This window comes from Enhydra lutris, unplaced genomic scaffold (assembly GCF_002288905.1).
Source record: "Enhydra lutris kenyoni isolate GAN:26980312 unplaced genomic scaffold, ASM228890v2 scaffoldscaffold35, whole genome shotgun sequence".
NCBI classification, from domain to species: Eukaryota; Metazoa; Chordata; class Mammalia; order Carnivora; family Mustelidae; genus Enhydra; species Enhydra lutris.
Genome location: NW_019154119.1, coordinates 9,194,073 through 9,216,901, shown reverse-complemented (window position 1 = coordinate 9,216,901; position 22,829 = coordinate 9,194,073). Strand labels below are relative to the sequence as shown.

General features: G+C 39.5%; 1 protein-coding gene across 1 annotated transcript; it reads right to left on the bottom strand.

Annotated features, from left to right (window-relative positions):
• Positions 1–15,513: 15,513 nt before the first annotated feature.
• LOC111154163 (retinol dehydrogenase 14 (all-trans/9-cis/11-cis)) lies at positions 15,514–20,307 on the bottom strand. Its single transcript, XM_022513589.1, has 2 exons — positions 19,842–20,307; positions 15,514–16,585 (listed from the first exon to the last, which is right to left on the bottom strand). Exons 1-2 carry the CDS (start codon positions 20,232–20,234, stop codon positions 15,968–15,970), a joined length of 1,011 nt encoding a protein of 336 aa, XP_022369297.1. The 5' UTR covers positions 20,235–20,307; the 3' UTR covers positions 15,514–15,967.
• Between the last annotated feature and the right edge of the window lie 2,522 nt (positions 20,308–22,829).

The window sequence follows — 22,829 nt, the reverse complement described above, 5'->3', positions numbered from 1 at the left end:
GTATCTCAGATCACAGATGATTATGAATGATTTGAAACTCCTCCCTCTGAAAGGTTGGGTTTTATGCTCTTTCCCCTCAAGTCTGATGGGATCTACCATTAGGTTAACTAATAGGATCTGACTGTTATCAGATTTTCAGGCCCTGGCCTTAGGACTAACAACAGCTGCCATTTGAAATCCAGACCCCATGTTATAAGCAGTCAAGCCATCAAATGGAGAGGTCCACAGGGAGAGGAACCACACCCCAACTCCTGGCTGAGCAGCCAGCACCAACCACCCAGAACCAACTCCTACCCATGTGAAGGAGTTCTCTTGCAACGGCATCTCCCGTTTCAGATAAGTTGCCCAATTGGGGTTGGCTAATTTGTAGGGCCCAGTGCAACTGAAAATTCAGAGACCCATGTTCTCAAAGTAGGAGAAAAGCTTTTTCTTCTTTTTTTTTAATGGCCTCTTGGTTAACCTGTTATGGATTTTTATTGTTGTTGTTGTTTGCTATTTAATGCCATGCACCCTTTGGCACAGGCACAGAAGTCAAGTGAGGGCAGACCCCCAAATGTACCTGGAAAGGCTACAAGAATAGCGATGGTTCAGGTGGGTGCCTTCTGAAGGCAGCAGTCAGTCGGGCAGCTAGGACCCCTCCTCGGGATGCTAGAAGGTGGCAGAGGCTAACCTACATGCAACCTTTTCATCACACATTTCATTGTCCCATCAGATTTCACGTACAAAACATAAATTCAAGTGTGAAACTATTAAGAAGTTAAAGAAAGAGACTACAGAGCATTAGAACCACCCTTAGGCCCCCTACAACTCCATGTACTGCATACCCCAAAACCAGTTTGGGTCCCAGCTAAGGCCAAGAGGAAACGACACAAGCCCCCCACACAGAGCCCAGTTTCAAATTGCCGATGCAGGAGCAAAATGCACAGTTGCTATTATTTTAAGTAACTAAGTTCTAGAGTACTTTGTTTCACAACAATGGAGAAGCAGAAGAAATTTTGGTACCTAGAAGTAGAATGGCATAAAATAAGTAAATAAATATAAAGGTTATGTGGGTTTTGGGTTTAGAAAATAGGCAGAACTTGGAAGAGCCTCACAGACACCATTAGTGAATTTTTTTTTTTTTTTTTTTTTTTTTACAGAAAGAGAGATCTCAAGGAGTCAGAGAGGCAGGCAGAGAGAGAGGGGGAATCAGGCTCCTTGCTGAGCAGAGAACCCGATGCAGGGCTTGGTCCCAGGACCCTGAGATCATGACCTGAGCCAAAGGCAGAGGTTTAACCCTCTGAGCTTTCAGGCATCCCCAAAACAGGAAAGATCTTAAAGAAGATTCTGCCAGTGAGGGCTTGAAGGGCTGTTAAGTGACAATTTTTTTTTTTTTTATTTGTGCCTTCTCTTCAAAAGGTAGGCCAATTTTATAAATCTTTTCAAAGATCCAACATTGTCGATTTTCTCTATTGTAAGTTTATTTTCTTTCTCATTAATATATGCTCTTATCTGTAATTTTTTCACTTTTCTTGAGCTAATATTTGCTGTACTTTCTTTAGCCTCTAGAAATGAATGCATAGCTGATTGATTCCTGAGTATTCTCTATTTTTAATATATTCATTCAAGGCTATTATTTCATTATAATTTTTTTAAATATTTAAAAATTTCTATATTGATTTCTCATTTGATCCATTGATAATTTAGACGTATATTTCTTAATTTTGAAATTAAAGGGAATTTCTGATTATTAATTTAGCTCATGACGTTTATCTTAACTGCATTGTGATTGAGGAATATATTCTTTTTAAAAATTTTTTTTTATTAACATATAATGTATTACTAGCCCCAGGGGTACAGGTCTGTGAATCGCCAGGTTTACACACTTCACAGCACTCACCATAGCACATACCCTCCCCAATGTCCATAACCCAACCACCCCCCTACTCACCCCCATAACCCTCGGTTTGCTTTGTGAGATTAAGAGTCTCTTATGGTTTGTCTCCCTCCCAATCCCATCTTGTTTCATTTATTCCTTTCCTAACACCCAAACCCCCCACTTTGCCTCTCAATTTCCTCATATCAAGGAGATCATATGATAATTGTCTTTCTCTGATTGACTTATTTCGCTCAGCATAATACCCTCTAGTTCCATCCGTGTCATTACAAATGGCAAGATTTCATTTCTTTTGATGGCTGCATAGTATTCCATTGTATATATATACACCACATCTTCTTTATCCATTCATCTGTTGATGGACATCTAGGTTCTTTCCATAGTTTGGCTATTGTGGACATTGCTGCTATAAACAGTCGGGTGCACGTGCCCCTTCAGATCCCTACATTTGTATCTTTAGGATAAATACCCAGTAATGCGATTGCTGGGTCGAAGGGTAGCTCTATTTTCAACTTTTTGAGGAACCTCCATCCTGTTTTCCAGAGTGGCTGCACCAGCTTGCATTCCCATCAATGCAATTCTTACAATGCAATGTAGGAGGATTCCCTTTTCTGAGGAATATATTCTATATGATCTCAAATTTATGAGATATATTGAAACTTGCTTTATACCCTGATAAAAAAGCACTTTGAAATTCTTCTGAATATGCTTGAAAGTTCATGTATTCTTTAGCTGTTGAGTGCAGTGTTCTTTAGTCACCCATTAAATTAACTTTGTTAATCAAATATTGTTCAAATCTCCTACAGACTCACTGACATTTGGTCAGCTTTCTGTATCAACTACTGACTGATATGTGTTTAAAAAGAACACTGTGACAGTAAATATGTTTTTGTTTTGTTTTGTTTTTTGCTTTGTATATTTTGAGGCTCTATAATTTTTAATTTTCATACAGTTAGGTTTGTGCGATGTTTGAAAACAAAAAACCATCATATCTTCCTGGTGAATTAAAACTTTTATCATTATAAAGTGACCTTCTTTACCTATAATAATGTTTTTTGGTTTAGGTTTTAGAATAGAATTATGTCAGTTTCCATTTGGTAACCCCTTTTTTTTTTTTGATGCATCTTTTCCCCTACTTTTGTTTTCAATATTTTCATACTTACATTTAGGATGTATCTCTTGAAACAATGCATAGCTGCATTTTAAAAAGCAGTATAAAAATCTTTGGTTTTGATACAGGAGTATTTAATCACTTATATTTATTATAACTATACATTTTGGGTTAAATCTACCATCTTATTTTGTGTCCTATATTTGTCCTATATTTGTCTCACATTTTCTACTCTTTTTAAATATTTCTACTTTTCTTTTAAAAAGATTATTTTTTTAACTTTTTGTTCATTTAAGAAATCTCTACACACAATGTGGAGCTCGAACTCACAACCCTGAGATCCAGAGCTGCACACTCTTCTAACTGAGTCAGCCAGGTGCTCCTAGAAAGATGATTTTTATTCTGTTTTGTGTGTGTGCTTTTTTTTCTGCTGTATTAATTTGGAGATTATACCTTTTAAAAATTATTTCAGTGATGACATTCTAGTGCGCCATGCATTCTTTAATACCAATCCTGACTTTTTCATCTTACTCCTGGATAACGGAAAACCTTTAGAACACTTTAACTCAGCTCAGCTCTTTCCGAATTCTACCTAAATCTTCTCAGGTATATTAAGACTATCTTTCGGGGCACCTGGGTGGCTCAGTGGGTTAAAGCCTCTGCCTTCAGCTCAGGTCATGATCCTAGGGTCCTGGGATCGAGCCCCGCATTGGGCTCTCTGCTCAGCAGGGAGTCTGCTTCCTCCTCTCTCTCTGCCTGCCTCTCTGCCTCCTTGTGATCTCTGTCTGTCAAATAAATAAATAAAATCTTAAAAAAAAGACTATCTTTCACATTATTATCTTTATACAATAAATGTTCACAGAGCTCTTATTTTCTAAATAATTATCCATTTTATACTTAATATTTTCTTTGGTCTTATCTCCTCAGGACTTCCATCTGGAATTACTTTCCTTATGCCTGAGTGAATTGTTTAGAATGTCCTCTGGTGGGGTTCAGCTGTGGCCGTCCTCTCCATTTTGGTATGTTTATGTTTGTTCACATTTTTATTTTACACCCATTCTGGATCTATACGTTGATTGAGTGTGGAATTCTAGGTTGGCAGTTAGTTTCATTCAGTCCATTACTACCTTTCACATATGTGTATATTTCAAATGTGGCTTTTTCAGATTGAGTTCTTCCACTTAACAATATACACTGAAGGTCCCTCTGTATCTTCTCATGGCTTCAGATCTCAGTTCTTTTTCGTGCTGAGTAACACTGCATTGCTTGTATGTACACAGTTTACTTAACCATTTACCCACTGAAGTACATCTTGGTTGCTTCCAAGTTTTGGAAGTTTGCTCAGGAGTAAGCCTGCTTGAAATACCTGGTGTGAGGTTTGTTGTGTGGACCTAGGTTTTCAGTGTATGCCTTTTAATACTCCTTTTAGAATTAGGCTTGTTAAATTATGGATTATTGTTTTTCACCAGTTCTGGAAAATTCTCTGTCACTATCTCTTCAAATATTGACTCTGTCCCTATTCTCTCTTTGTGTTCTTTCTATAACTCCAATAAAAATATTTTATTTTTTAAAGGCTTTATTTATTTATTTGACAGAGAGAGACAGCAAGAGAGGGAACATAAGCAGGGGGAGCAGGAGAGGGAGAAGCAGCCTCCCAGTGAGCAGGGATCCCGATGCAGGGCTTGTTGTGGGGCTTGATCCCAGGACCCTGGGATCATGACTTGAGCCGAAGGCAGACAGTTAATGACTGAGCCACCCAGGCACTCAAATACACACACACACACACACACACACACACACACACACACACACACACTTTTTTTTTTTTTTTTGAGAGAGAGAGAGTGAGCAAACACGGTTGTGTGCAAGTGGAGGGAGGGGCAAAGAGAGAGGGGAGAGAGAATTTCAAGTGGGCTCCACACTCAGAACAGAGCCTAATTTGAGAACCTGACCTGAGCAGAAACAGAGTCTGATGCTTAATCGCCCGAGCCACCCAGGTGACCATAAAAATGTGTTATTTTCTATCAACCACATTCATTTTCTTTCCCGTAAAATGTCCATCCTTATGGCTCCCTTTGCAGCTTTCTGCATTGTTTCTTCTGATCTGTCTCTTTATTACTTCTCTCCTCTGCTGTGTTCAGTCAGCAGTCAAATCCACCTTCTGAATTTTTCATTTGTTTGAGTTTTGTTATAAATTATGTTTGTTACAACTGGCTACAAAATATATAAATAAATTCATTTCTGGAAGTATTCTGTAGTTCCAAAAGTTGTCACTTTCATAGTTTCTCTCTAATGAAATTTTCAAGTTTGTTTTTATTTTTCTGAGCATAGTAAACATAGTTATTACATCATCTGTGTCTGATAATTCCTGTATCTGAAATTCTTGGATCAGTGCTGCCAATTCTTACTCATTGTACCTGCGCTTGTCCCTTAGCTACTCACTGACTTGGAAAAAAATTAATTATGGAGGTTGTCCAAGCCCTTTGATGAAGATCCCTTCCTCAGAAAAGGATTTGGGTTTCTCTCTGCTGGTCATCTAGGGTACTGCCAGTCCTAAATGACTAGACCAAATTGAGAGTTTGAGCTTATTTTGCACTGCTCTGGTGAAACCCATGTGCACTTCTGCCTGGGGACTAGGGCTTAGCCTTCCTTCCAGAAATGGGTTTTCTCTTCTTTTATATGCTCCATCTTCTTCTCAGGGTGAAGACAACTTCCTTGCTCCTCGGGACAGTCGGGAATATGACTCAATGTTAATTCTTCTTCCTATTTACCATGAGTGTGGAGTCCTTCAGAATCCCAGCTTGATGTGAATTTGGTTGTATATCAAATCCCAGATTTTGCGCAGGCTTTCACTTTTATCCTCCAATCCTAGATTATGTACAGCCTTTCACTTCTATCCTCTTCAGGTTCTGGGCAGTCAAAACAAAACTTCACATTCATCATTGTTTCTGCTAAGGAGATAAATATCCTCTGGGCAAAGGTAATTTTGCCTTCTCTCTTAACTTCTAGGATTCTTACTTCATGTTTGCCTGATTTTGATCTAAAAATTTCTCACCATCTTGTTCACATATTCGTTCTATTTTTATCCAGAATTGTCAGTTATCCTAAAATAAGTATCCTAAAATAAAATAATAAAAAAATCCTTTTTTTTAGTTTGTGAGCTTTCTTTGTTGACATTCTAGTTTCCCTCCTATGAAGTCCCAATTACTATGAACTATAGCTGTCAAAAATAGCCTGTCATTTCCAGAAGCCAAAGTTCCCTCAAATATTTTTTTTAAACAAAACACAAAAAGTATTTTCCCTGCCACCTCTTACTTTATTCAGAAAATTTTACATGGAATAATATTGATACGTCAAATGTGTTATCAATTGTGAAGTGGGAAAATTATTCTAAGTATTTGAACTCTTTAGAGCGTTTTCACTAATAAGATATGTATAATCTGAATTTTCAGCAGATGTTGGAGAGGTAACACTGCTTTATTTCAAAAGAAATGGATGCATTTACTAGAAAGTATAGTAATACAGCTCTTTTGATCATTGTATTATGATTTAACTCAGACATTTCATTGTTTGTGCAATTTCTGCAAACCCATGAAAAATGATATATATCCCTTTGGCAGGAAACCAAAGCTCTGGATGGGGCGCTGGTTTTTTTAACCACCCTGATAAATAATTTACACTTAGGGATATTATGCAGAAACCTTTTCAATTAACTTGTGTTGACAGAGAAACTAAATATAGTAGTCAATGAAAAAAAAATGAACACATTCTTGACCTATCCAGCAGAAATAACCTTATTTAAAATATTATCTACTCTAGAAAATGAATATGTTAATGGGTCAGACTGAGAAAAACAATTATAAATATGAAAATGAAATATTTACTATTGTTTTGGTTTTAGAGAAAATTTTAATTTTTCTATAGACCTTATTTTAGTTCACTAAAAGAAGTGTACACCAGTAGGAAGGAGCCAGACCTTCTAAAAATCTGAAAAAATTTGGTTCAAATTCTGGGCCTATCAGTTTCCAAGCAAGTCACTTAGACTTCTGACACTTTCTTCCCTTATCTGCAAATTAGGACTAAGACTACCTCGCAGTGTTGTTACAAGGATTAGAGATAATATATGTGAAATAGCGCACATAAATAATAATTATTCTAGAAAGAACTTTCTCTAGTGAGTTTAATCACATTTCCTAATTTGTCCTGCGAATTGATATCTTAGGGATTTGCAAGAATGGTGGCATTATTTTAAAAAGAAAATAAGCCCTCTTAATTTTTTTCATACAATATACTTATTTGAAAATTAATTATGAGCCAGAGTAAATACATACTGGTTGTGGCAGAATTAATTGTGTTGGTTTTGGCAAATCCTCTCTCGTCAACCGAAGGCAGCCTACTTACTAGAATCCACAGGAATTCTGCAGAAAGAGCTGGAAGGCACTAGTCAATAATTTGAATGAAATATATAGATGTTTCCAGGGGAATCTGTGGCAAGATTAACTTTTTTTTAGTTTGTGAGCTTTCTTTGTTGACATTCTAGTTTCCCTCCTATGAAGTCCCAATTACTATGAACTATAGCTGTCAAAAATGATGGCACACTTACTCAAGGCTCTTTCATATATATCATTCCATGTTTTGAGTAAGAGTGTACAGGATAACCCAGCATTTCTGTCACAAGCTAAAAGAGTCCTCTACTCTCTGTGAAGGTTGAGTTTATTTTCCAGGGTGTAGGAAGAGACCATCTGTCAGGCCAGTTAAATCGGTTCCATCTCCCCTGGCCATCAATAGGATGGTGGACACCTTAGTTTTTGGTCATTAAATAACTAATTAAATAATCAATCTTATATCTTGTGAGTAATTGATATATTATAGCCCCATGCCAGATGTTAACAGGAAGCAGAAAATGTTCAAGCATGCCTTTGCCTTCAAAGCACTATAGTCTGGTTCTTAAAAACTCACATCTAGCCTTTGAATCCCCTCTTACCTTTACCTCTCTGATTTGATTTGCAACAGATAAATAGAAATAAATATTCTTAGGGTAACCAGGGTTTCAGTTATGAATGTCTTTCTAATCTGCTCACACTGCCCAAAACACTTATACAGGATTATCCATCACACGTCATTCTACAATCTTAATCAAATTGCCTGCTGAAGGAAGCCCAGTATTTATTACATTTTTCCTAAATGGAAAACAGCTGTGATAAATTAATCTGTTCACCAGAAATCTCATATTAGGAAAGATTCGCAGATACTCTCTCACATGTTAGCCTTTCCAACTGTGAATAATATATTCCTCTACCCGTACCTGTGTCTTTGAGTGTGGCTAATTCACTTGGACCCTTTTACATCTCTATGGGGTATAATAGAGGTGAAATGTTTCCTGAGGTGGACTAGCAATATTTAGGTGATAAACACATATTTAAAAAAAGAAAAAAGAAACTATCACTCAGAAGATGGAGTGGTCAGCAATAACAGAACACATCCTTGCAAGGTCCACTACAAGAGTCATACCTATCCAGAACAGAAAACTCCTGCTTATGAATTCATCTAATACAGGTGTCACCACTCATGCAACCAAACATTCAACTTCCAACAGGATTAACTTCCTCTCTTCTGACCCTATAATAACGAATCAAATATCTGGTTATGATTTGGTTTCCCAAATGGATCTCCTCACTGGGATACTATGTGCTATCCAAATTCCGTTTGTAGATTCCCAGTTCCTTTGGTTGTTTCACATGGTCAGCTGACATTCTGACAAGTTCAAGTATGTGAAGCTGCTAAGCTTGGGCCCAAGCATTGCATGTCAGTGATTTCCCCAAAGAAATGCCATGATGGCTGCCTCTCCTTTATCAGCCCCTCCCTTTCAAGTTGGAACACTCAAATTTCTTTGTGTTTTCTGTCTACTGTCTACGCCATTGCTTGCCCATTGGTAAGGTGGTTTTTATTCAGAACTTTGTGTTTCTTCTCTCTGGTCAGTCACCCTGTTAATCTGCTTTGTTGCTGTTGTTTTTAAAGAGGAAACAGAATTCTCTCAGATATTTTAAGGAGAAAGGGATAGACTCTAGTAAAGTAGGAAAGTAGGTGCCTACAAAATCATGGGAAGGGCTGAAAGAGTGGGTTAGGTTAGAGTAAGAGGAATGAATCCTGAAATAGTACAGAGCTAACCTGTAAGAAGAAGCTGCTCCTCTGCCATGCTCGGTGGCAGGTGGGAACCTGGAGGATGCCGACAGAAATACTTAGTTAGGAGACATCCCTCTGATTCTGGGATCAGGAAACCAGAACGGGGATGCTGCTGCCACTGCCACCCCCTCCCAACACCCAGGGAGAAGCGAGTGGACACAGAACTACAGGGTCTACCTTAATTGGCTCTTGTCCTCAAAACACAAAACAAAACAAGAAGAGCAAAAATGAATAAAAAGAAGCAACTCTATTTCCAGGACTACCAGAAAATAGCCAAAAACAGTAGGAAGGAGGCCTCCTTTAAATTCTCACTTCAAAATCTCTCACTAGGACACCTATGTGTCGGAGACTGGTTTTCATGCAGAATGTGCGTCATGTAGTTCTTTGTGTTCATTTTTAGGAAAGAAAACTGAATGTCAGTCAAATATGCCGAAGATATTTCTGGTTCTATGTGTCTTCCTGTGTTCCTATAAACTTAGTACAAGGTGTATTGAAGGTACCTTGTTTTGCACATAGCCTGTCGCTCACATGCAATCTTTTAATGCATTTGTATGCATTTGTGGCTATGATAAGAATTATGCACTGGAATGAGTCATGAATTATACTCAATGTAATGTACTGAATGAGATCCTACATCGTTCCATTCCCGGAAAGGCTACAACTAAGGATTAGGTACATGATGTGTCTATCTTTGAATGTCCCATATGACACATGGTGCAAAACAAAACAAAAACAGGAAAATCCCCACTGAAAAGAAAAGTACACTCCTCTGACTTCTTACAATCCCACATTTGTTCTAATGAGATATAGAACCCCCGCCAGTCTACTGTTCCTTTCCTTTCTACTCTGCTGCATACTTTTCTAATTTAGCTATTGTCATTTTTTTTGTAGCTTCAATTATTTCTTTCAAAATATTCCAATATGGGTATCTTCCTCTTTTCCGGGTCACAAAGAGAACTACAGATTTTAAAATGTGTGTTCAGAGAAGAATGAAAAGTATACATCCCAGCATTCTCCACCCTCCTGCAAAAAACTCCGCTCACTTTTGCAACACCCCCAACTTCATTTATCTATAGGATGGCTCTTGATAGCTTTGTGTGAGCTTTTTAAAGTTCAGCCAAGCCAGCTGCATGATCAACACAAAGACAATAGCTCCCACACACGGGGCTACATGGATTAAAGCCCCCGATCCATCAGTAAATCTGCCAGATGGCAGTGGAAGAAAGCTTGTAACTCTCTCACTTTCATTTCAACAGCAGCAAACAATGTTCAATGTTTAAAATAAACTCTTCCAGATGAGCTAAAGATAAACTCTGAGGTGGGTGTACTTGAGCTTGTGAGGCTGCAGCTCTGAAGTGTTTGATTACATGAACACAAAACCCCTGGGTAGAACCCGCTTCTGTCAACAGAATGCTTAGACTCCAACACCTACTACATGAAGCCATTTCCTGTGCTTTCATGGGTTGGTGGCAGAAACTCGCTTCGCTTTGTTCACAAATAATGATTATATATTTCTCTGTGCTCAGCATTTCCTCAAATCATGTGCACAACTTCAAGATAGTCCTAAAATGCCAACACTGTATGTAGGTCTGTACAGATAAAGATCTTCTGAATATATTTACAACTTAAACTCCTATTTACTCATTCAGCTCACTGCTCTCATAGTAGAAAAGGTACCATTAGGATTTAAAAAGTACCATTAGGATTAGGTTTTAAGTCCTATATAACTGGATAACTGGATAACTACCTGCACTAGGGGATATATGCCCTCCAAAGAATATAAAAAGGTGCAAGTATTATTTTTTTTTAAGTCAGAATCTATAGAGGAAGTTAGCACTTCTTTTTTGTTATTTTTTGAACAGACCTAAAGCTTGCAACTTAGGATAGAACAGGCTATCATACATCATATGTTACATGGCAACTTCTAAAGGTAAAATGACGTACTGAAAAAAAATCACTTAAATATTTAGGAACTTACCTATTTGACACAATTAGTAGGAGCTTTAAATGAAGCAGAGAAACAAACACAGGGTTGATGATGAAAATGAATCCTAGGCTGCAAAAAACCCATCAGGATGAAATAAATCTAAGAATCAAGTATATTGGGGGCACAAGTAATATGTATATCTCAAATTTAGATGAGGAGTCTTTGGGAAAATATGACTCACTATGCAGAACACGTTTATTACCAATTCCTCCAAACTGAAACTTTCCTGATGTCCGTGATAGCTCTATTTTATACAGCACTAGCCTCTTATTTGGAATTGGCTGGTTACGTGAACAAGTTGATTAAAGAAGGAAATCATAAAGATGAATTATATGCACCCGGGATTTATTACCTGAACTTGAAACATACAGCACATTCATTCATTTGCCTATCTTCTGATACAAGCTAAGGGCTTTCCTTTGTTGTTTTTCTGAGTATGAGTTCACTTGGAATTCCATCTTCTTGCATTTTACTCAAACAATATAGTCCATGACTTCCAACTTTTGTATCTTTAAACTGGAGTCAAAGTTTAAAGTCATTTGCAAAGCACTAAAGAAAGTGCTTTTAGATTTTTATAGTATCTATTTTTAGTATTTGATGGTTGTTACGAAACTTTATTCAATAGTGTTTCTAGTGATTTGCCTTCATTTAGTTTTTAGAAAACAGCTTACTTTTCATAGAAATTCTTTCTCTCTGTACTCGTTTTTCATTGGTTTGTATTATGATGAATAACTTCTATTATGATTAATAACAAGCACAACTAACACACATGCTGGTGTTTTACTTGTGGCCTCCTGCATCCCCAAAGCCTAGAATAATGTCTGGCACATAATAGACATTCAATAAATATATGTTAAATGAATAACTGAAAGCTACACAGCTCTCTTCCGCAATATATGATGCAGCAGGTGGGAACAACAGTGCCAGGGGTGTGATGGAGGGGAGCCTGCCAGCTTAGAGCATTTACGGGCTACGGGCATCAGACAGTATGTTTTCCAAAAAGAATGGAATTATTAAAGTAAATCTATTCGACAATCGTTAGTTAAATGTGTTTCTCTGTACTTTGGTTAAACAACTAATTTCGCAAAAATTCTTCCTTACTGTCTGCATAAAAAGGAGCATTTCACCTAACTACCTTCCTCCGCGTTAACCTGTAACTAATTTAACCCCCTATTGTCCAGATAAGCTTTGTGAAACATCTGAAGCTGTCTGTGGGCGCCAAGCTCCTGAAGGGTGATTAGTAACATGTTCTCTCTTCAGTGTTCCTTAGCACATTTGGAATCAATTAAATATTCAAATAGAGGTTTTCTCATATCTCGGGCCAGGCCCAGCAGGTTTGGTGAGGGGAGAGAGTTGAAGGCGGATAAGTACGATTTCCTCATACCAGAATCGATAGCTGGAGAGAGATTTAAGAAATATATTCTCTAGACTTCCTGGGTCTGCAAACGAACAGTCATGCAAGATTAGAAATGATATAAAGAAACAACGGGAGCCGTATTAAAAAAAAAACAAAAACAAACAAAAAAACTAGAATTACAGTACATGCAAGAACTGCTGCTACCTTGCACAGTGTCTGAAAGAAAAAAAGAAAAAAAAAAAAAAAGCCAGTCCATTAGGCTATTGCATCAGTATAATGGTATGGCCTGCATGAGCTAAGAATGGTTTTTACATTTTTAAAGAATTGTAAAAGAAAAAAAGGAAAGAAAAAAGAATGTGTAACAGATCGTATATGGCCTAGTAATGTTAAATATTTAGTCTGGCCTTTTATAAAAAGTTTGCTGATCCTTGGTTTAGTCTTGTTTCCATCATATGTACTCCTATAAGCATTACTATTACTAATTACTATTAACAGTAATGATCAGGTGCATTGGGGAAGGGGAAACAGATGACTGCCCATTATATGTCAGCTACCTTGCTAAATGCTTTATATATCCCGCTCATTCATTCACTGAGCAATCCTTTAAAGGATTATCTCAATGACAAAGTCAAGAAAACAGAAGCTGAGGGGTGGGTGGGGGGTGGGGTGGTGTGTCTTGCCAGTGTGGTCAGGAAAACTGAGTGGTGAGCTGTTAATCAAACCCGAAGTGGTGGTGTGTTTACACCCAGAGATCCCTATCCCAGATAAATGCTACTGGGAACCTCCTATTAAAAAATAGCTACTCTGAGTTGAGACAGAAGAGTTATAATCGCACTTCTTTTCAGAACAAGTCGCTTGAAGTAGAAGTCAAGATTTCAAAAGATGAAGCCAGAAACCAACGTGAAAATGGGTTTCCGGCTCGATGAGTCCATTATCTGGCATGCTGCATCCTTCTAAGAATATTTTGCTAAGGGTGAGAATAAGTATCAATATAACAAAAGTCAGCAAAACAGAAGGGTTTAATAATCTTCCAAACCAACGAGTCATACTATAGCTATTAGTTCTCGATTCCATCTAACACAGGGTGGGAAGGACATCTTCCAAATGGCGGCTCATTTTACCCAAATACTTGGTGTTTCCAGATGAGTTTCTAGTTTTCCATCATGATAAATTAATATATCCTATTTTATTATGGTGCCACAAACAAGAACTCTGAAAGGCTTGACTCTTAAAAAAAAAGACCCAACTCCCCTGAAAAGCATCGGGTATCAAAATGCAGCCAGAAAAGATGGTATTAACTGAATAAAAAAGAAAAAGAAAGAAAAAAAAAGCATTCTTTTTAATGAAGTCGAGGTGTAGGACAGATTTATTAGCTTCCATTTTTCCAAGTTGCATTCTGGTGTATTTCCTGCCCATATTTCTAAGTTCAGCAAGTCTCTTTGTAGGATTCTTTTTTAAAAATATGTTTCAAAGAACATGACGCAGATATACCCACTACACCTGCAAAGATACACCTGTGACAGTACAAACATTTAAGTGTTTCTCATATTCACAACCCAATGCTCTAATGGCAAACAGATCTTCTGTGTGATCTGCCAAGATCCTGCCATTCTCAGAAAGAACTGATACTGGTAACCAAATAATAGAAAGTCTTAAAAACAATAACCAATCGAGGATTACTCCTGACCAAAAGGGTCATTGAATTCAGTGTAGTAAAATCTATCCTTAATAATTCCTTTTTCCAGTAACAGATGATTAAGACAAAGAATTACTAATTACTTTTGATGCTTTAACAGATACCTAAAATATCCCTATTCGGCCTTTTGTATGTGCACAGCACAGATTCATTACTTAGTTATTCATTCAAACATCATTATTCCATGTTTACTGTGTGTCAGGTACGACACTTGATACTTGAGGAAAGAAAACTAGTAAGACTAGAATAAAAGAATAAAATCTTTCCTTGGAGAATTCTAATTATTCAACTGGATTTTTGAACAAATACTTAGTAAAGCTGCTATGATCAATTAAAACAAAGTAGAGAAAGGACTGGTTCTTCCTACAGGAATTAAAAGAACGATATAAGGAAAGGCCAAGAGACAAGTGAGTATGGTCTATACTGAGGAAGTTGTTATACAATTAAGCAAAGAGAGATGTGCTGCCTAAGACAGTAGTCCCTAGGCACATGTGCCTATTTAAATTTAAATTAACATAAAATAAGATTAGAAATTCAGTTGTTGTATCTCAAGCACTCTATAACCACAAATGTGTAAAGTGTACCTTATAGGATAGTGTGGACATAATTATTTCTATCATTGACTAAAGTTCTATTGGACAGCACAAAGAGGACAAGGTAAGCCTATGGCCAGCTCATGGGCAGTCTCATATTAAGGAGTTTAAACTTAAATGAAAATGGTTTATAAATTATCACATTCTGCAAAGTCCTTCCAGGAACTGGCAAAAGGAACTTATTTGTTGGGAGACTCTACCCCTGCAATATTGTTATGACCTGCTTTACCCACCCAGATTCTGCATTTGAGACTTTTTTTTTTATTTTTATTTATTTATTTGACAGACGGAGATCACAAGTAGGCAGAGAGGCAGGCAGAGAGGGAGGAGGAAGCAGGCTCCTCGCAGAGCAGAGAGCCCAATGCGGGGCTTGATCCCAGGACCCTGGGATCATGACCTGAGCCGAAAGCAGAGGCTTTAACCCACTGAGCCACCTAGGCGCCCCGAGACTTCTTTTGAACAAATTCTGTAGCTAGTAACCCTGTATGGGCAATTGAAAACCACTGCATATTTTTAAACAGGCACATGACACCGTGACAGATTTGGGTTTTAGAAATCTTACTTCTTAAGGCAGCATGCAAGATATGCGGGAAGAAAGACACTGGGCACACCAAGATCAGTGGAGATTAATATGATGATAAAGGACTCATTTCAGTGAAACTAGTAAAAAAGCAAAAAAAAACAAAAAAAAAACAAAAAAAAACACACAATTAAGGATTTGCATCATTAAATTTATTCCACGTAAGAACTGTGCACACAACAGGCATGTTGTTTTCACACAAAAACCAGCACTGCAATGAAAATATTTAACACTTTGGCCATGAAACTCAAAAGGTATTTGAAAAAGTTCACAAGGTGTTTAAGTCAGTGGATTCTTTAATATTCATAATCCATGCTTGCTCAATTATAATTTCTAAAGTATATTATAATGCTCATTTTACTATTCATTATGCTTACTGTATATTTAAGACATCTTTTCAGAAATTTTATGCTCTCCAAAAAAATAACTTTTTAGTAACTTCAAAATATCCATATGTACCTCTCAGCAGTACTAGCGTAAAACCAAAACAGTTTTCAAGTAGCAAGTACTCAAGCCACCCCATTTCTGATGACAGATATAACTGGCAGCCAGTTTTATAAATAGCTCTCTTCCACTCCTTGTTCCTATTTTAAAAGGCCAACCATTACTTCACTGATATCCCAGAGCTTTCTTGCCACAGACTCATCCATAGCTTTGGGCAATAGTTCTTCCTCTTTGCAATCTCCAAAGTACTTTCCTGACACACCTTCTACCTCAGGTGACGAGGCTAAATAAACTGAAGTCTGGGCACCTTCTACTGGGCTTTTGAAAAAAGCCCATGACACCAAATTGAAAAGTGGTTTGACCAACAGTGGAATGTGTATGTGCCTGCCAAGATTAGTCCGCACAATACCAGGGTGTAACACGTTGACAGTCACGTTTGTGCCTTCTAAGCGGCGGGCCAGTTCTCTGGTAAAAAGAATGTTAGCCAGTTTGCTCCGACTGTAACAAAAGCTTTTATTATAGCTCTGTTCACTGTTCAAGTCTTCAAAGTTGATGTCTCCATATTTATAAAGTTTGGAAGAAACTACCACAATCCTGCTGGGAGCTGAACTTTTGAGGAGTCCAAGGAGAAGATTGGTGAGTAGAAAGTGCCCCAGATGGTTCACGCCAAACTGCATCTCAAACCCATCTTCGGTCTTCATATAAGGGCACTGGAAGATTCCTGCATTGTTGATTAAGACGTCCAGTCTAGGTTCTTCCTTTAAATGTCAAAGAGAATGGGGCGATTATGAACATAGGCCTAATATGAAATTTTAGTTCTTGCAACTACTAAAATTCTATAAAGTGCCTCTGTGGGTTTTCAACAATGGGGGGGTTGGAAAGACTTGTATGTTTAATGCCGACCTGGTGTTGTGCTTTTCACATGCCCTCTCATCTACCCTCACCAACTCTGTGAGCAAACTAAGCACCCAATGTTAGGTGACCTGTGCAGGATCACAGGGCTCTTGGGCGGCAAACAAAAACTGGAAGATGAAATCTTCTGATACCAATGCCCCCGTTTGGAATTAGTAAGCTAGCCTGCTTTTCTAATTGGGAGTTTCACATCAAAGCTAGAGAGTCGATGTCAGCTAGAAGTGGAAATATGGCAGAAGGCAGGTCAGCATTGTTTATTCCCAGAGCTGTTATTATCATCACCAGGGGCAAACTAGGACTACTTCATTCTGTACTTTTCTAGGGGCAAATGGTACCATAGGGACAGAGCACCTCCAAGTGGCTCCCTTAAAATTGGGACATATAATACAAAGGGTCAGGGATGTAAATTAAAACTAGAGAAAACATCATGACTAAATCAAAGAAATGTTAAGAAAAATATTAAATAGGTAATATAAAAATATCAGAAACAAGTATGACTGGTACATAAATACTAAGTCTTACAGTAACAGCAAAGGACATTTAGAGAGGAGTTGGGACCAAGAAACACCTTTAACCTCTACTATAAATTTAAGATGCGGTTCTTTTTTTCCCTATATAACATCTACGTCTTTCAAACTCTGAAGGGCCCCAGCTTAGAGGAGCTATATAGTCAGAATCTTATACTTTGTCTATACCCTCCTGCATCTCTCCAGAGTAAAATGCTAAAATTTAGATTGTCCTCAAAAGGAAGTTTTTTCATTCTTAAATTCACCTAAGTTGGTTTTCCCTAGCCCTTTCTTGGCTCCTCTCTTCTCTTTTGATGGGCAGAGAAAAAGAAATGTACAACATGTTCCAGGTGTAAAGACACAATGATGACCTACGATTAAATTAACTTGAGGTCAAATTTCAAATTTCACTGGCCCTTTTGCCAAGTGTAAGTAAAAAGAAAAATGTGTTAAATTTCACAACTGTTATCACAGCCTACCTGTCAGAGGATTAACTATTTATCATTCTGTCTGTCTAAGCACCTTTGGCTTTTCCAACAGTCAACTTCAAAAAAAAGGCAAAAGTTCACCCATGGGGGAAAGAAAGGAGTGTTCTTTTTTCACTAATCCTTTGGAAGAGTTTCCTGTATTAATCATTTCTGAGCCATCATTCTTTGCTAGCCTTGTGTTATTTTAAGACTTTATCATTCACTATTTTTTTTTAAATTCTAGGAGATAAATGACATAAATACCATGAATACCAACCTGTGGGAAATTTATACTTCCATTAAAAAAAAAAAATCTGGTTATAGTCATTGGACTTTAGAGCCAGAAAGAAACTTAGTAAAGTTTATCTCCTTAACTTTTAATTGGTTCTGTCTCAAGTGGCCAAAGTAATAAAATGCCTTAAGTCTCAGAAATGAGAAGCATACTCAGACCCATCTACATTTTTAATGAACAATAAGAAGATCCACTTTTAATGCTTCAGCATCTTTTATACACTAGCATTCTTATTTCTTAACCTCTTTTACCTGATAATGAAATACTAGCCATTAAGATAAACAAAGAAACAGAAAACTTCTCTAGATCTGCAACAGTTCCCAAACTGTGCATCAAGGTGCCTCAGAGCCTCACAAGGAACTCCACAGGGTGCTAGGGATTTTAAATTTTCCATGAAAACAAAGTGAAACTTTGCTCAACAACTCAAAAACTACTAGCAGCAAATGGTTCACATCATCAACATTAAATCGTGCTAAATTTCTTTCAATGGTGTCCCATCTTCGTAAACCTGAGTTTTTAGTAAAATGCAAGTACAATGTTAAATATCAATTTAGAACAAGAAATGGGAATGGACATTTCCAACCTGATTCCAAAGACTGCGAAGTTTATGCAGTGAACGACAGGTGCACATTTCCCATTAGTAATTATGGTTATTGAAGAATGAAATATCTTTTTTCTTTCAATTATGTGTATTATTTTCTCAAACAGCTATTAAATTGTTAGGACATAAATACTTATTAGGTTGTTTGGACTTAATTACTTAATAAACAGATAGTTTCTTTGGCCTCCTGGCATCATGTCTGCATTAGAAAGTTTGGGAACCTCTGCTGTAAAACCAAGAGGCTCCGTTTCATATTGGCACCTTTCCCACAGTGGCTAATTTTAAATTTCATTCTTCTATATGCCCTTTTACAAGTCACCTCTGTGGGAAACTCTTCTACCTATTCAACAAAGGACACCCACTTCAGTGGAATATTTATCATCTAAACAAAGATTCCTACACCTCATAGGCAGGCAGCGAAATACAGAAGTTAAAAGCAAGGGCTCTGGATACAGATCCTGGGCCAATTATTTGGCCTACCTATGCCTTTGTTGCCTAACATTGTAAAATGGGGATAATTTGCCTACTAGAGTTACTGAGGATTCGATGACAATAATAGCCAAAGGCACCTTAATTTCATTAGAAGAAAATTTTTTTAAGTATCTGAAATTCTGGGAACAGTTCCCGGCATGTAGGAAACCTTCAATAAATACTAAGTATTATATTTATTTCTGTTCCCGTGTAGAGCACATGGCTACTGGGATTCCGAGCTCCAGTCTATTTAGAAATCAGGCCAGAGACTGTTGAAGCTGCTGGTACTGATGAGTGCACTGGTGGCAGAGAGCTAAACTTCCTACCCCAGCAGGGAGGGGGGGAAAATTGCTTCAAGCTCCCTGGCTCTCAGGCTCTGGAAGATGGCTTGGTGCACCGACTTCAGACACAGAAAACAAAAATCTTAAGACCTGGCAGGTTCTCCCCGTCCCCCACCCCGGACCCTCCTCACAAAACAAAAGAAAATATTCAGAAACTGGCTTATTTTCCTTTGGGGTCCATGTTTTTCTCAGCATCTTTGGAAAACAGAGGCCCTTCCTACCAATTTCCCCAGTCTGCACTCCCAAACCCTCTCACACCATTTGACACTTTCCACACTTAGACCCGGTCTTACCCAAGGTCACACCCCCGGGAGTCCGGGCGGTACCACCCCCAAACCCACCCCGCTAGCCTCCGGCCCCGCCTCGCGCATCCGCCGAGGCCCGCTCCCGTCCCCGATCTGCAGGGGCTCCCGGAGACCCACACCTGGAGCATCTCCTGACAGAAGGCGCGCACCGAGCGCAGCGAGGCGAGGTCCAACTCCTTGACGACGAGCTCCCCGGCCTCGCCGTCGTCAGAGCCCGGCTCCGGGCCCCCGGCCTCGCGGAGCTCGCGGCGGAGCTGACCCGCTGCCTCCTCGGCGCGCGCACGGTCGCGGCAGCCCATGATCACCCTCGCCCCCAGGCGCAGCAGCTCGGCGGCCGTGGCGCGGCCCAGGCCGCTGTTCGCCCCCGTGATCAGCACGGTCTTCCCGTGCATGAGGCTCGAGTTTCCGCCTCCGTGCAGGCGCTGGACACTGGGCCCCACGAACCGTCGGGCAGCCAGCCACAGGGCCCCACCCAGTGCGGCCAGGAGTGCAGCTACAGTAGCCACGGCCATAGCCGCCTGGGCCGAAGGCCCACCGGCCCCCACGCGGGACTTCCGGAATCGCAGCTCGTCGGGGGCTGAGGCAGCCACCTGCACGCCAGGAACTCTGGGGCGGGGCCTGCTGCCGCCTGACGGGGAGGCGTGAGGCATGCTGGGACTTGTAGTTTTCCTTCCGAGGGCACCGGATTGGGTAGGCTGTACAGCGCCCTGAGTTGCGGTGACTCGGTGGAGCCGGCCCCCAGCCTGAACGTGGAGGGTGAGCGCAGGCCCCGGAGTGGTGGTGGTCGACCCGGTGGGAATGCCGTGTGAATATTTGAATTTACAAGTGCCACATATCAGGGCTTGCTTAGTGTGTTTTCGGTTAAGGATCCCTGGGACTTGTTACCCCTCAGTGCCGTTTTCTAACCCTCAGGAGAATGAGGGGTTCCTACCCTCTGGAGTCTGAGGAAGAGCTCTTTTTTATTATGATTAAGGCGAAGAGCTTAGCGACGTGAACCAGTCGGAAACAGCTAGTTTCCGGGCTAGTGGTTCTCAGACGTTAGCGTAGTATCAGAATCCCCTGCAGAACTCGTAAAAACAACAGCGCCCCCGCCCCCACCGAAATTGAAGGACCCCAGTGCCAGAGTTTAGGATTCAATTTAGGTTGCAGATGGGACCTGAGACTTTGGATTTCTAGGACGTTCCCAGATGATTCAGACGCCGCTGGTGTGTGGACCACAGTCTGAGAACTGAAAACCATGACGGCATTGATCTCTATGGAAAAGTCATCAGCCAGTGGTCTTATTTGATACGGGTAGAGATACAGTGGGAAAGCCTGGACTTTCTCTAGACACAGACTTCTGAGTAGGCCCATTCATCAGTGCTTCCACGTCTCCTCCAGGAGACGATGAAATGTAAAAATGGAAGGGAAAGTGCTTTCTACACTACAAAGTGATCGAAAAATGTCAGGGCTTATTGCCACAGTGACCTATCTTCAAACTGCAAACTTCATAGCTTTAGACCAAGCTCTTCTCAAGTCTTCATTCCTTCCATCTACTCACCCATCCCGTATGTGTGAGGCCCCGTGCCCTGTGACAGTCACAGAGAAATAGGACACCATTTCTGCCCTCAAAGTCCTTACCGTCTGGCACAGACACAGAGACCTCCCCTGCGACAGTCCCCATTCTAGAATCTTCAGGACAAGAGGACACACAACCTGTATAGTTTGAAATAGACTCCCTAGATGATTTTGATTAAACTCTCCTCCACTCCTGTGCATTTGGGAAGGATGTAACATGCAGTGAACAGTCACATTACAAATAGAAGAGCTTTAGGATGCCAGAAGTAGTGCTGGAGATGAAGCTCACAGGAGGGAAGGAGCACTGTCCCTGGGGATTCCACAAGGCACCGGAGCAGAAATCACCAGGGATGGGCTTTTTTTCCACCCTTTGTGTAATTTGACTCTGCCTCTCAAACTCACTGATCCCAGAGCACATCTGTTTCCTCTTTGTCCATCTATCTGTATTTTTTTCCATCCTTCAAAGTTCACCTCAGTTCTGTTGTTTGACCACTTCCAGCCCATGCAGATGTCTGCCTCACTTTCCTGGGTGACCCTCACTTGGCACTGAGGACAAACAGCCCTCTAGTGTCAACTGTTTCAGTCTACATGCTTGACTTATTCTACAGGATTGTTCAAGGTTTTAAAATTTCCAAGAGAATGGAATTATGTCTGAATTTCTTTTGTGGTCTTCACACTGGAGAATGCATAGAAAACAGAAGGTACTCAGTGAGTGTCATGACTGATATATTTTGGACTAGCTTACATCAAATTAAGCAGAGCAAAAGCTATATATCAGCAGCAGTATTCCTTAACTAGAGCTGGGGTGGAATATGTATATATGAGTGCACTGGAGAGAGAGGTGGGGGAAGAAGGAACAAGAGAGGGCATGAAGAGGGGAGGAGGAGGGAAATCCCCAGATCTGCTTTGTAACTATTTTTAAGCATAGAACTTAATGGAATGACTAATCTGTTCAAGAAGGGTCCTATGGCCATGGAATTAATAAGGACTTGATGTGGAAGGCTATATAACAAAGAGAAAATAGAATAATGCTTTTGAAGTAAGACCTGATTTTGAATTTTAGTTCTACCACTTATTAGCTGCTCATTATTGGACGAGCTACTTTTTCTTTGTGAATGTTATGTCCTTCATTGATTAAAAAAAATGAGGGTATTAATACTATTCTGTTACAAACCTTTGGTTTGTATGAAAATGAGGTGGCATGAAAATAACCAGATCACTGTGCCTATTATGTAATAGAGTATGGTTAAAAACCAGTCAATGTTCTTGAAAACAAAACAAAAATAACAAAAGAATGGTAATAGTGAAAGACTAGGATACTACACTTCATGTTACATTTTGAAGTGGTAGCCAAGGCTTTTTTTTCCACGTAAACAGTGGACCTACCTGCCAGGCCCAGAGCCAGAGACTTCAAATATGAAAACTTGTGGTCCAGAGGCAACACACCCAAGAGATAAGCTTCTTTGAAGCTCTCCCAGGAGCTTCTGTCTGGAGCTCATCTTAAATGGAAAGTGCCCTATATGAATAACTTGCTGATTTATTTTTGAATG

What these genes read in the sequence shown, in the direction of transcription:
- LOC111154163 (XM_022513589.1), bottom strand. Translation starts at nt 20,234, where the DNA reads ATGGCCGTGGCTACTGTAGCTGCACTCCTGGCCGCACTGGGTGGGGCC. An exon ending in TCTGTCAGGAGATGCTCCAG is followed by an intron (nt 16,586 to 19,841) that starts GTGTGGGTCTCC and finishes TGACATTTAAAG; the next exon opens with GAAGAACCTAGACTGGACGT.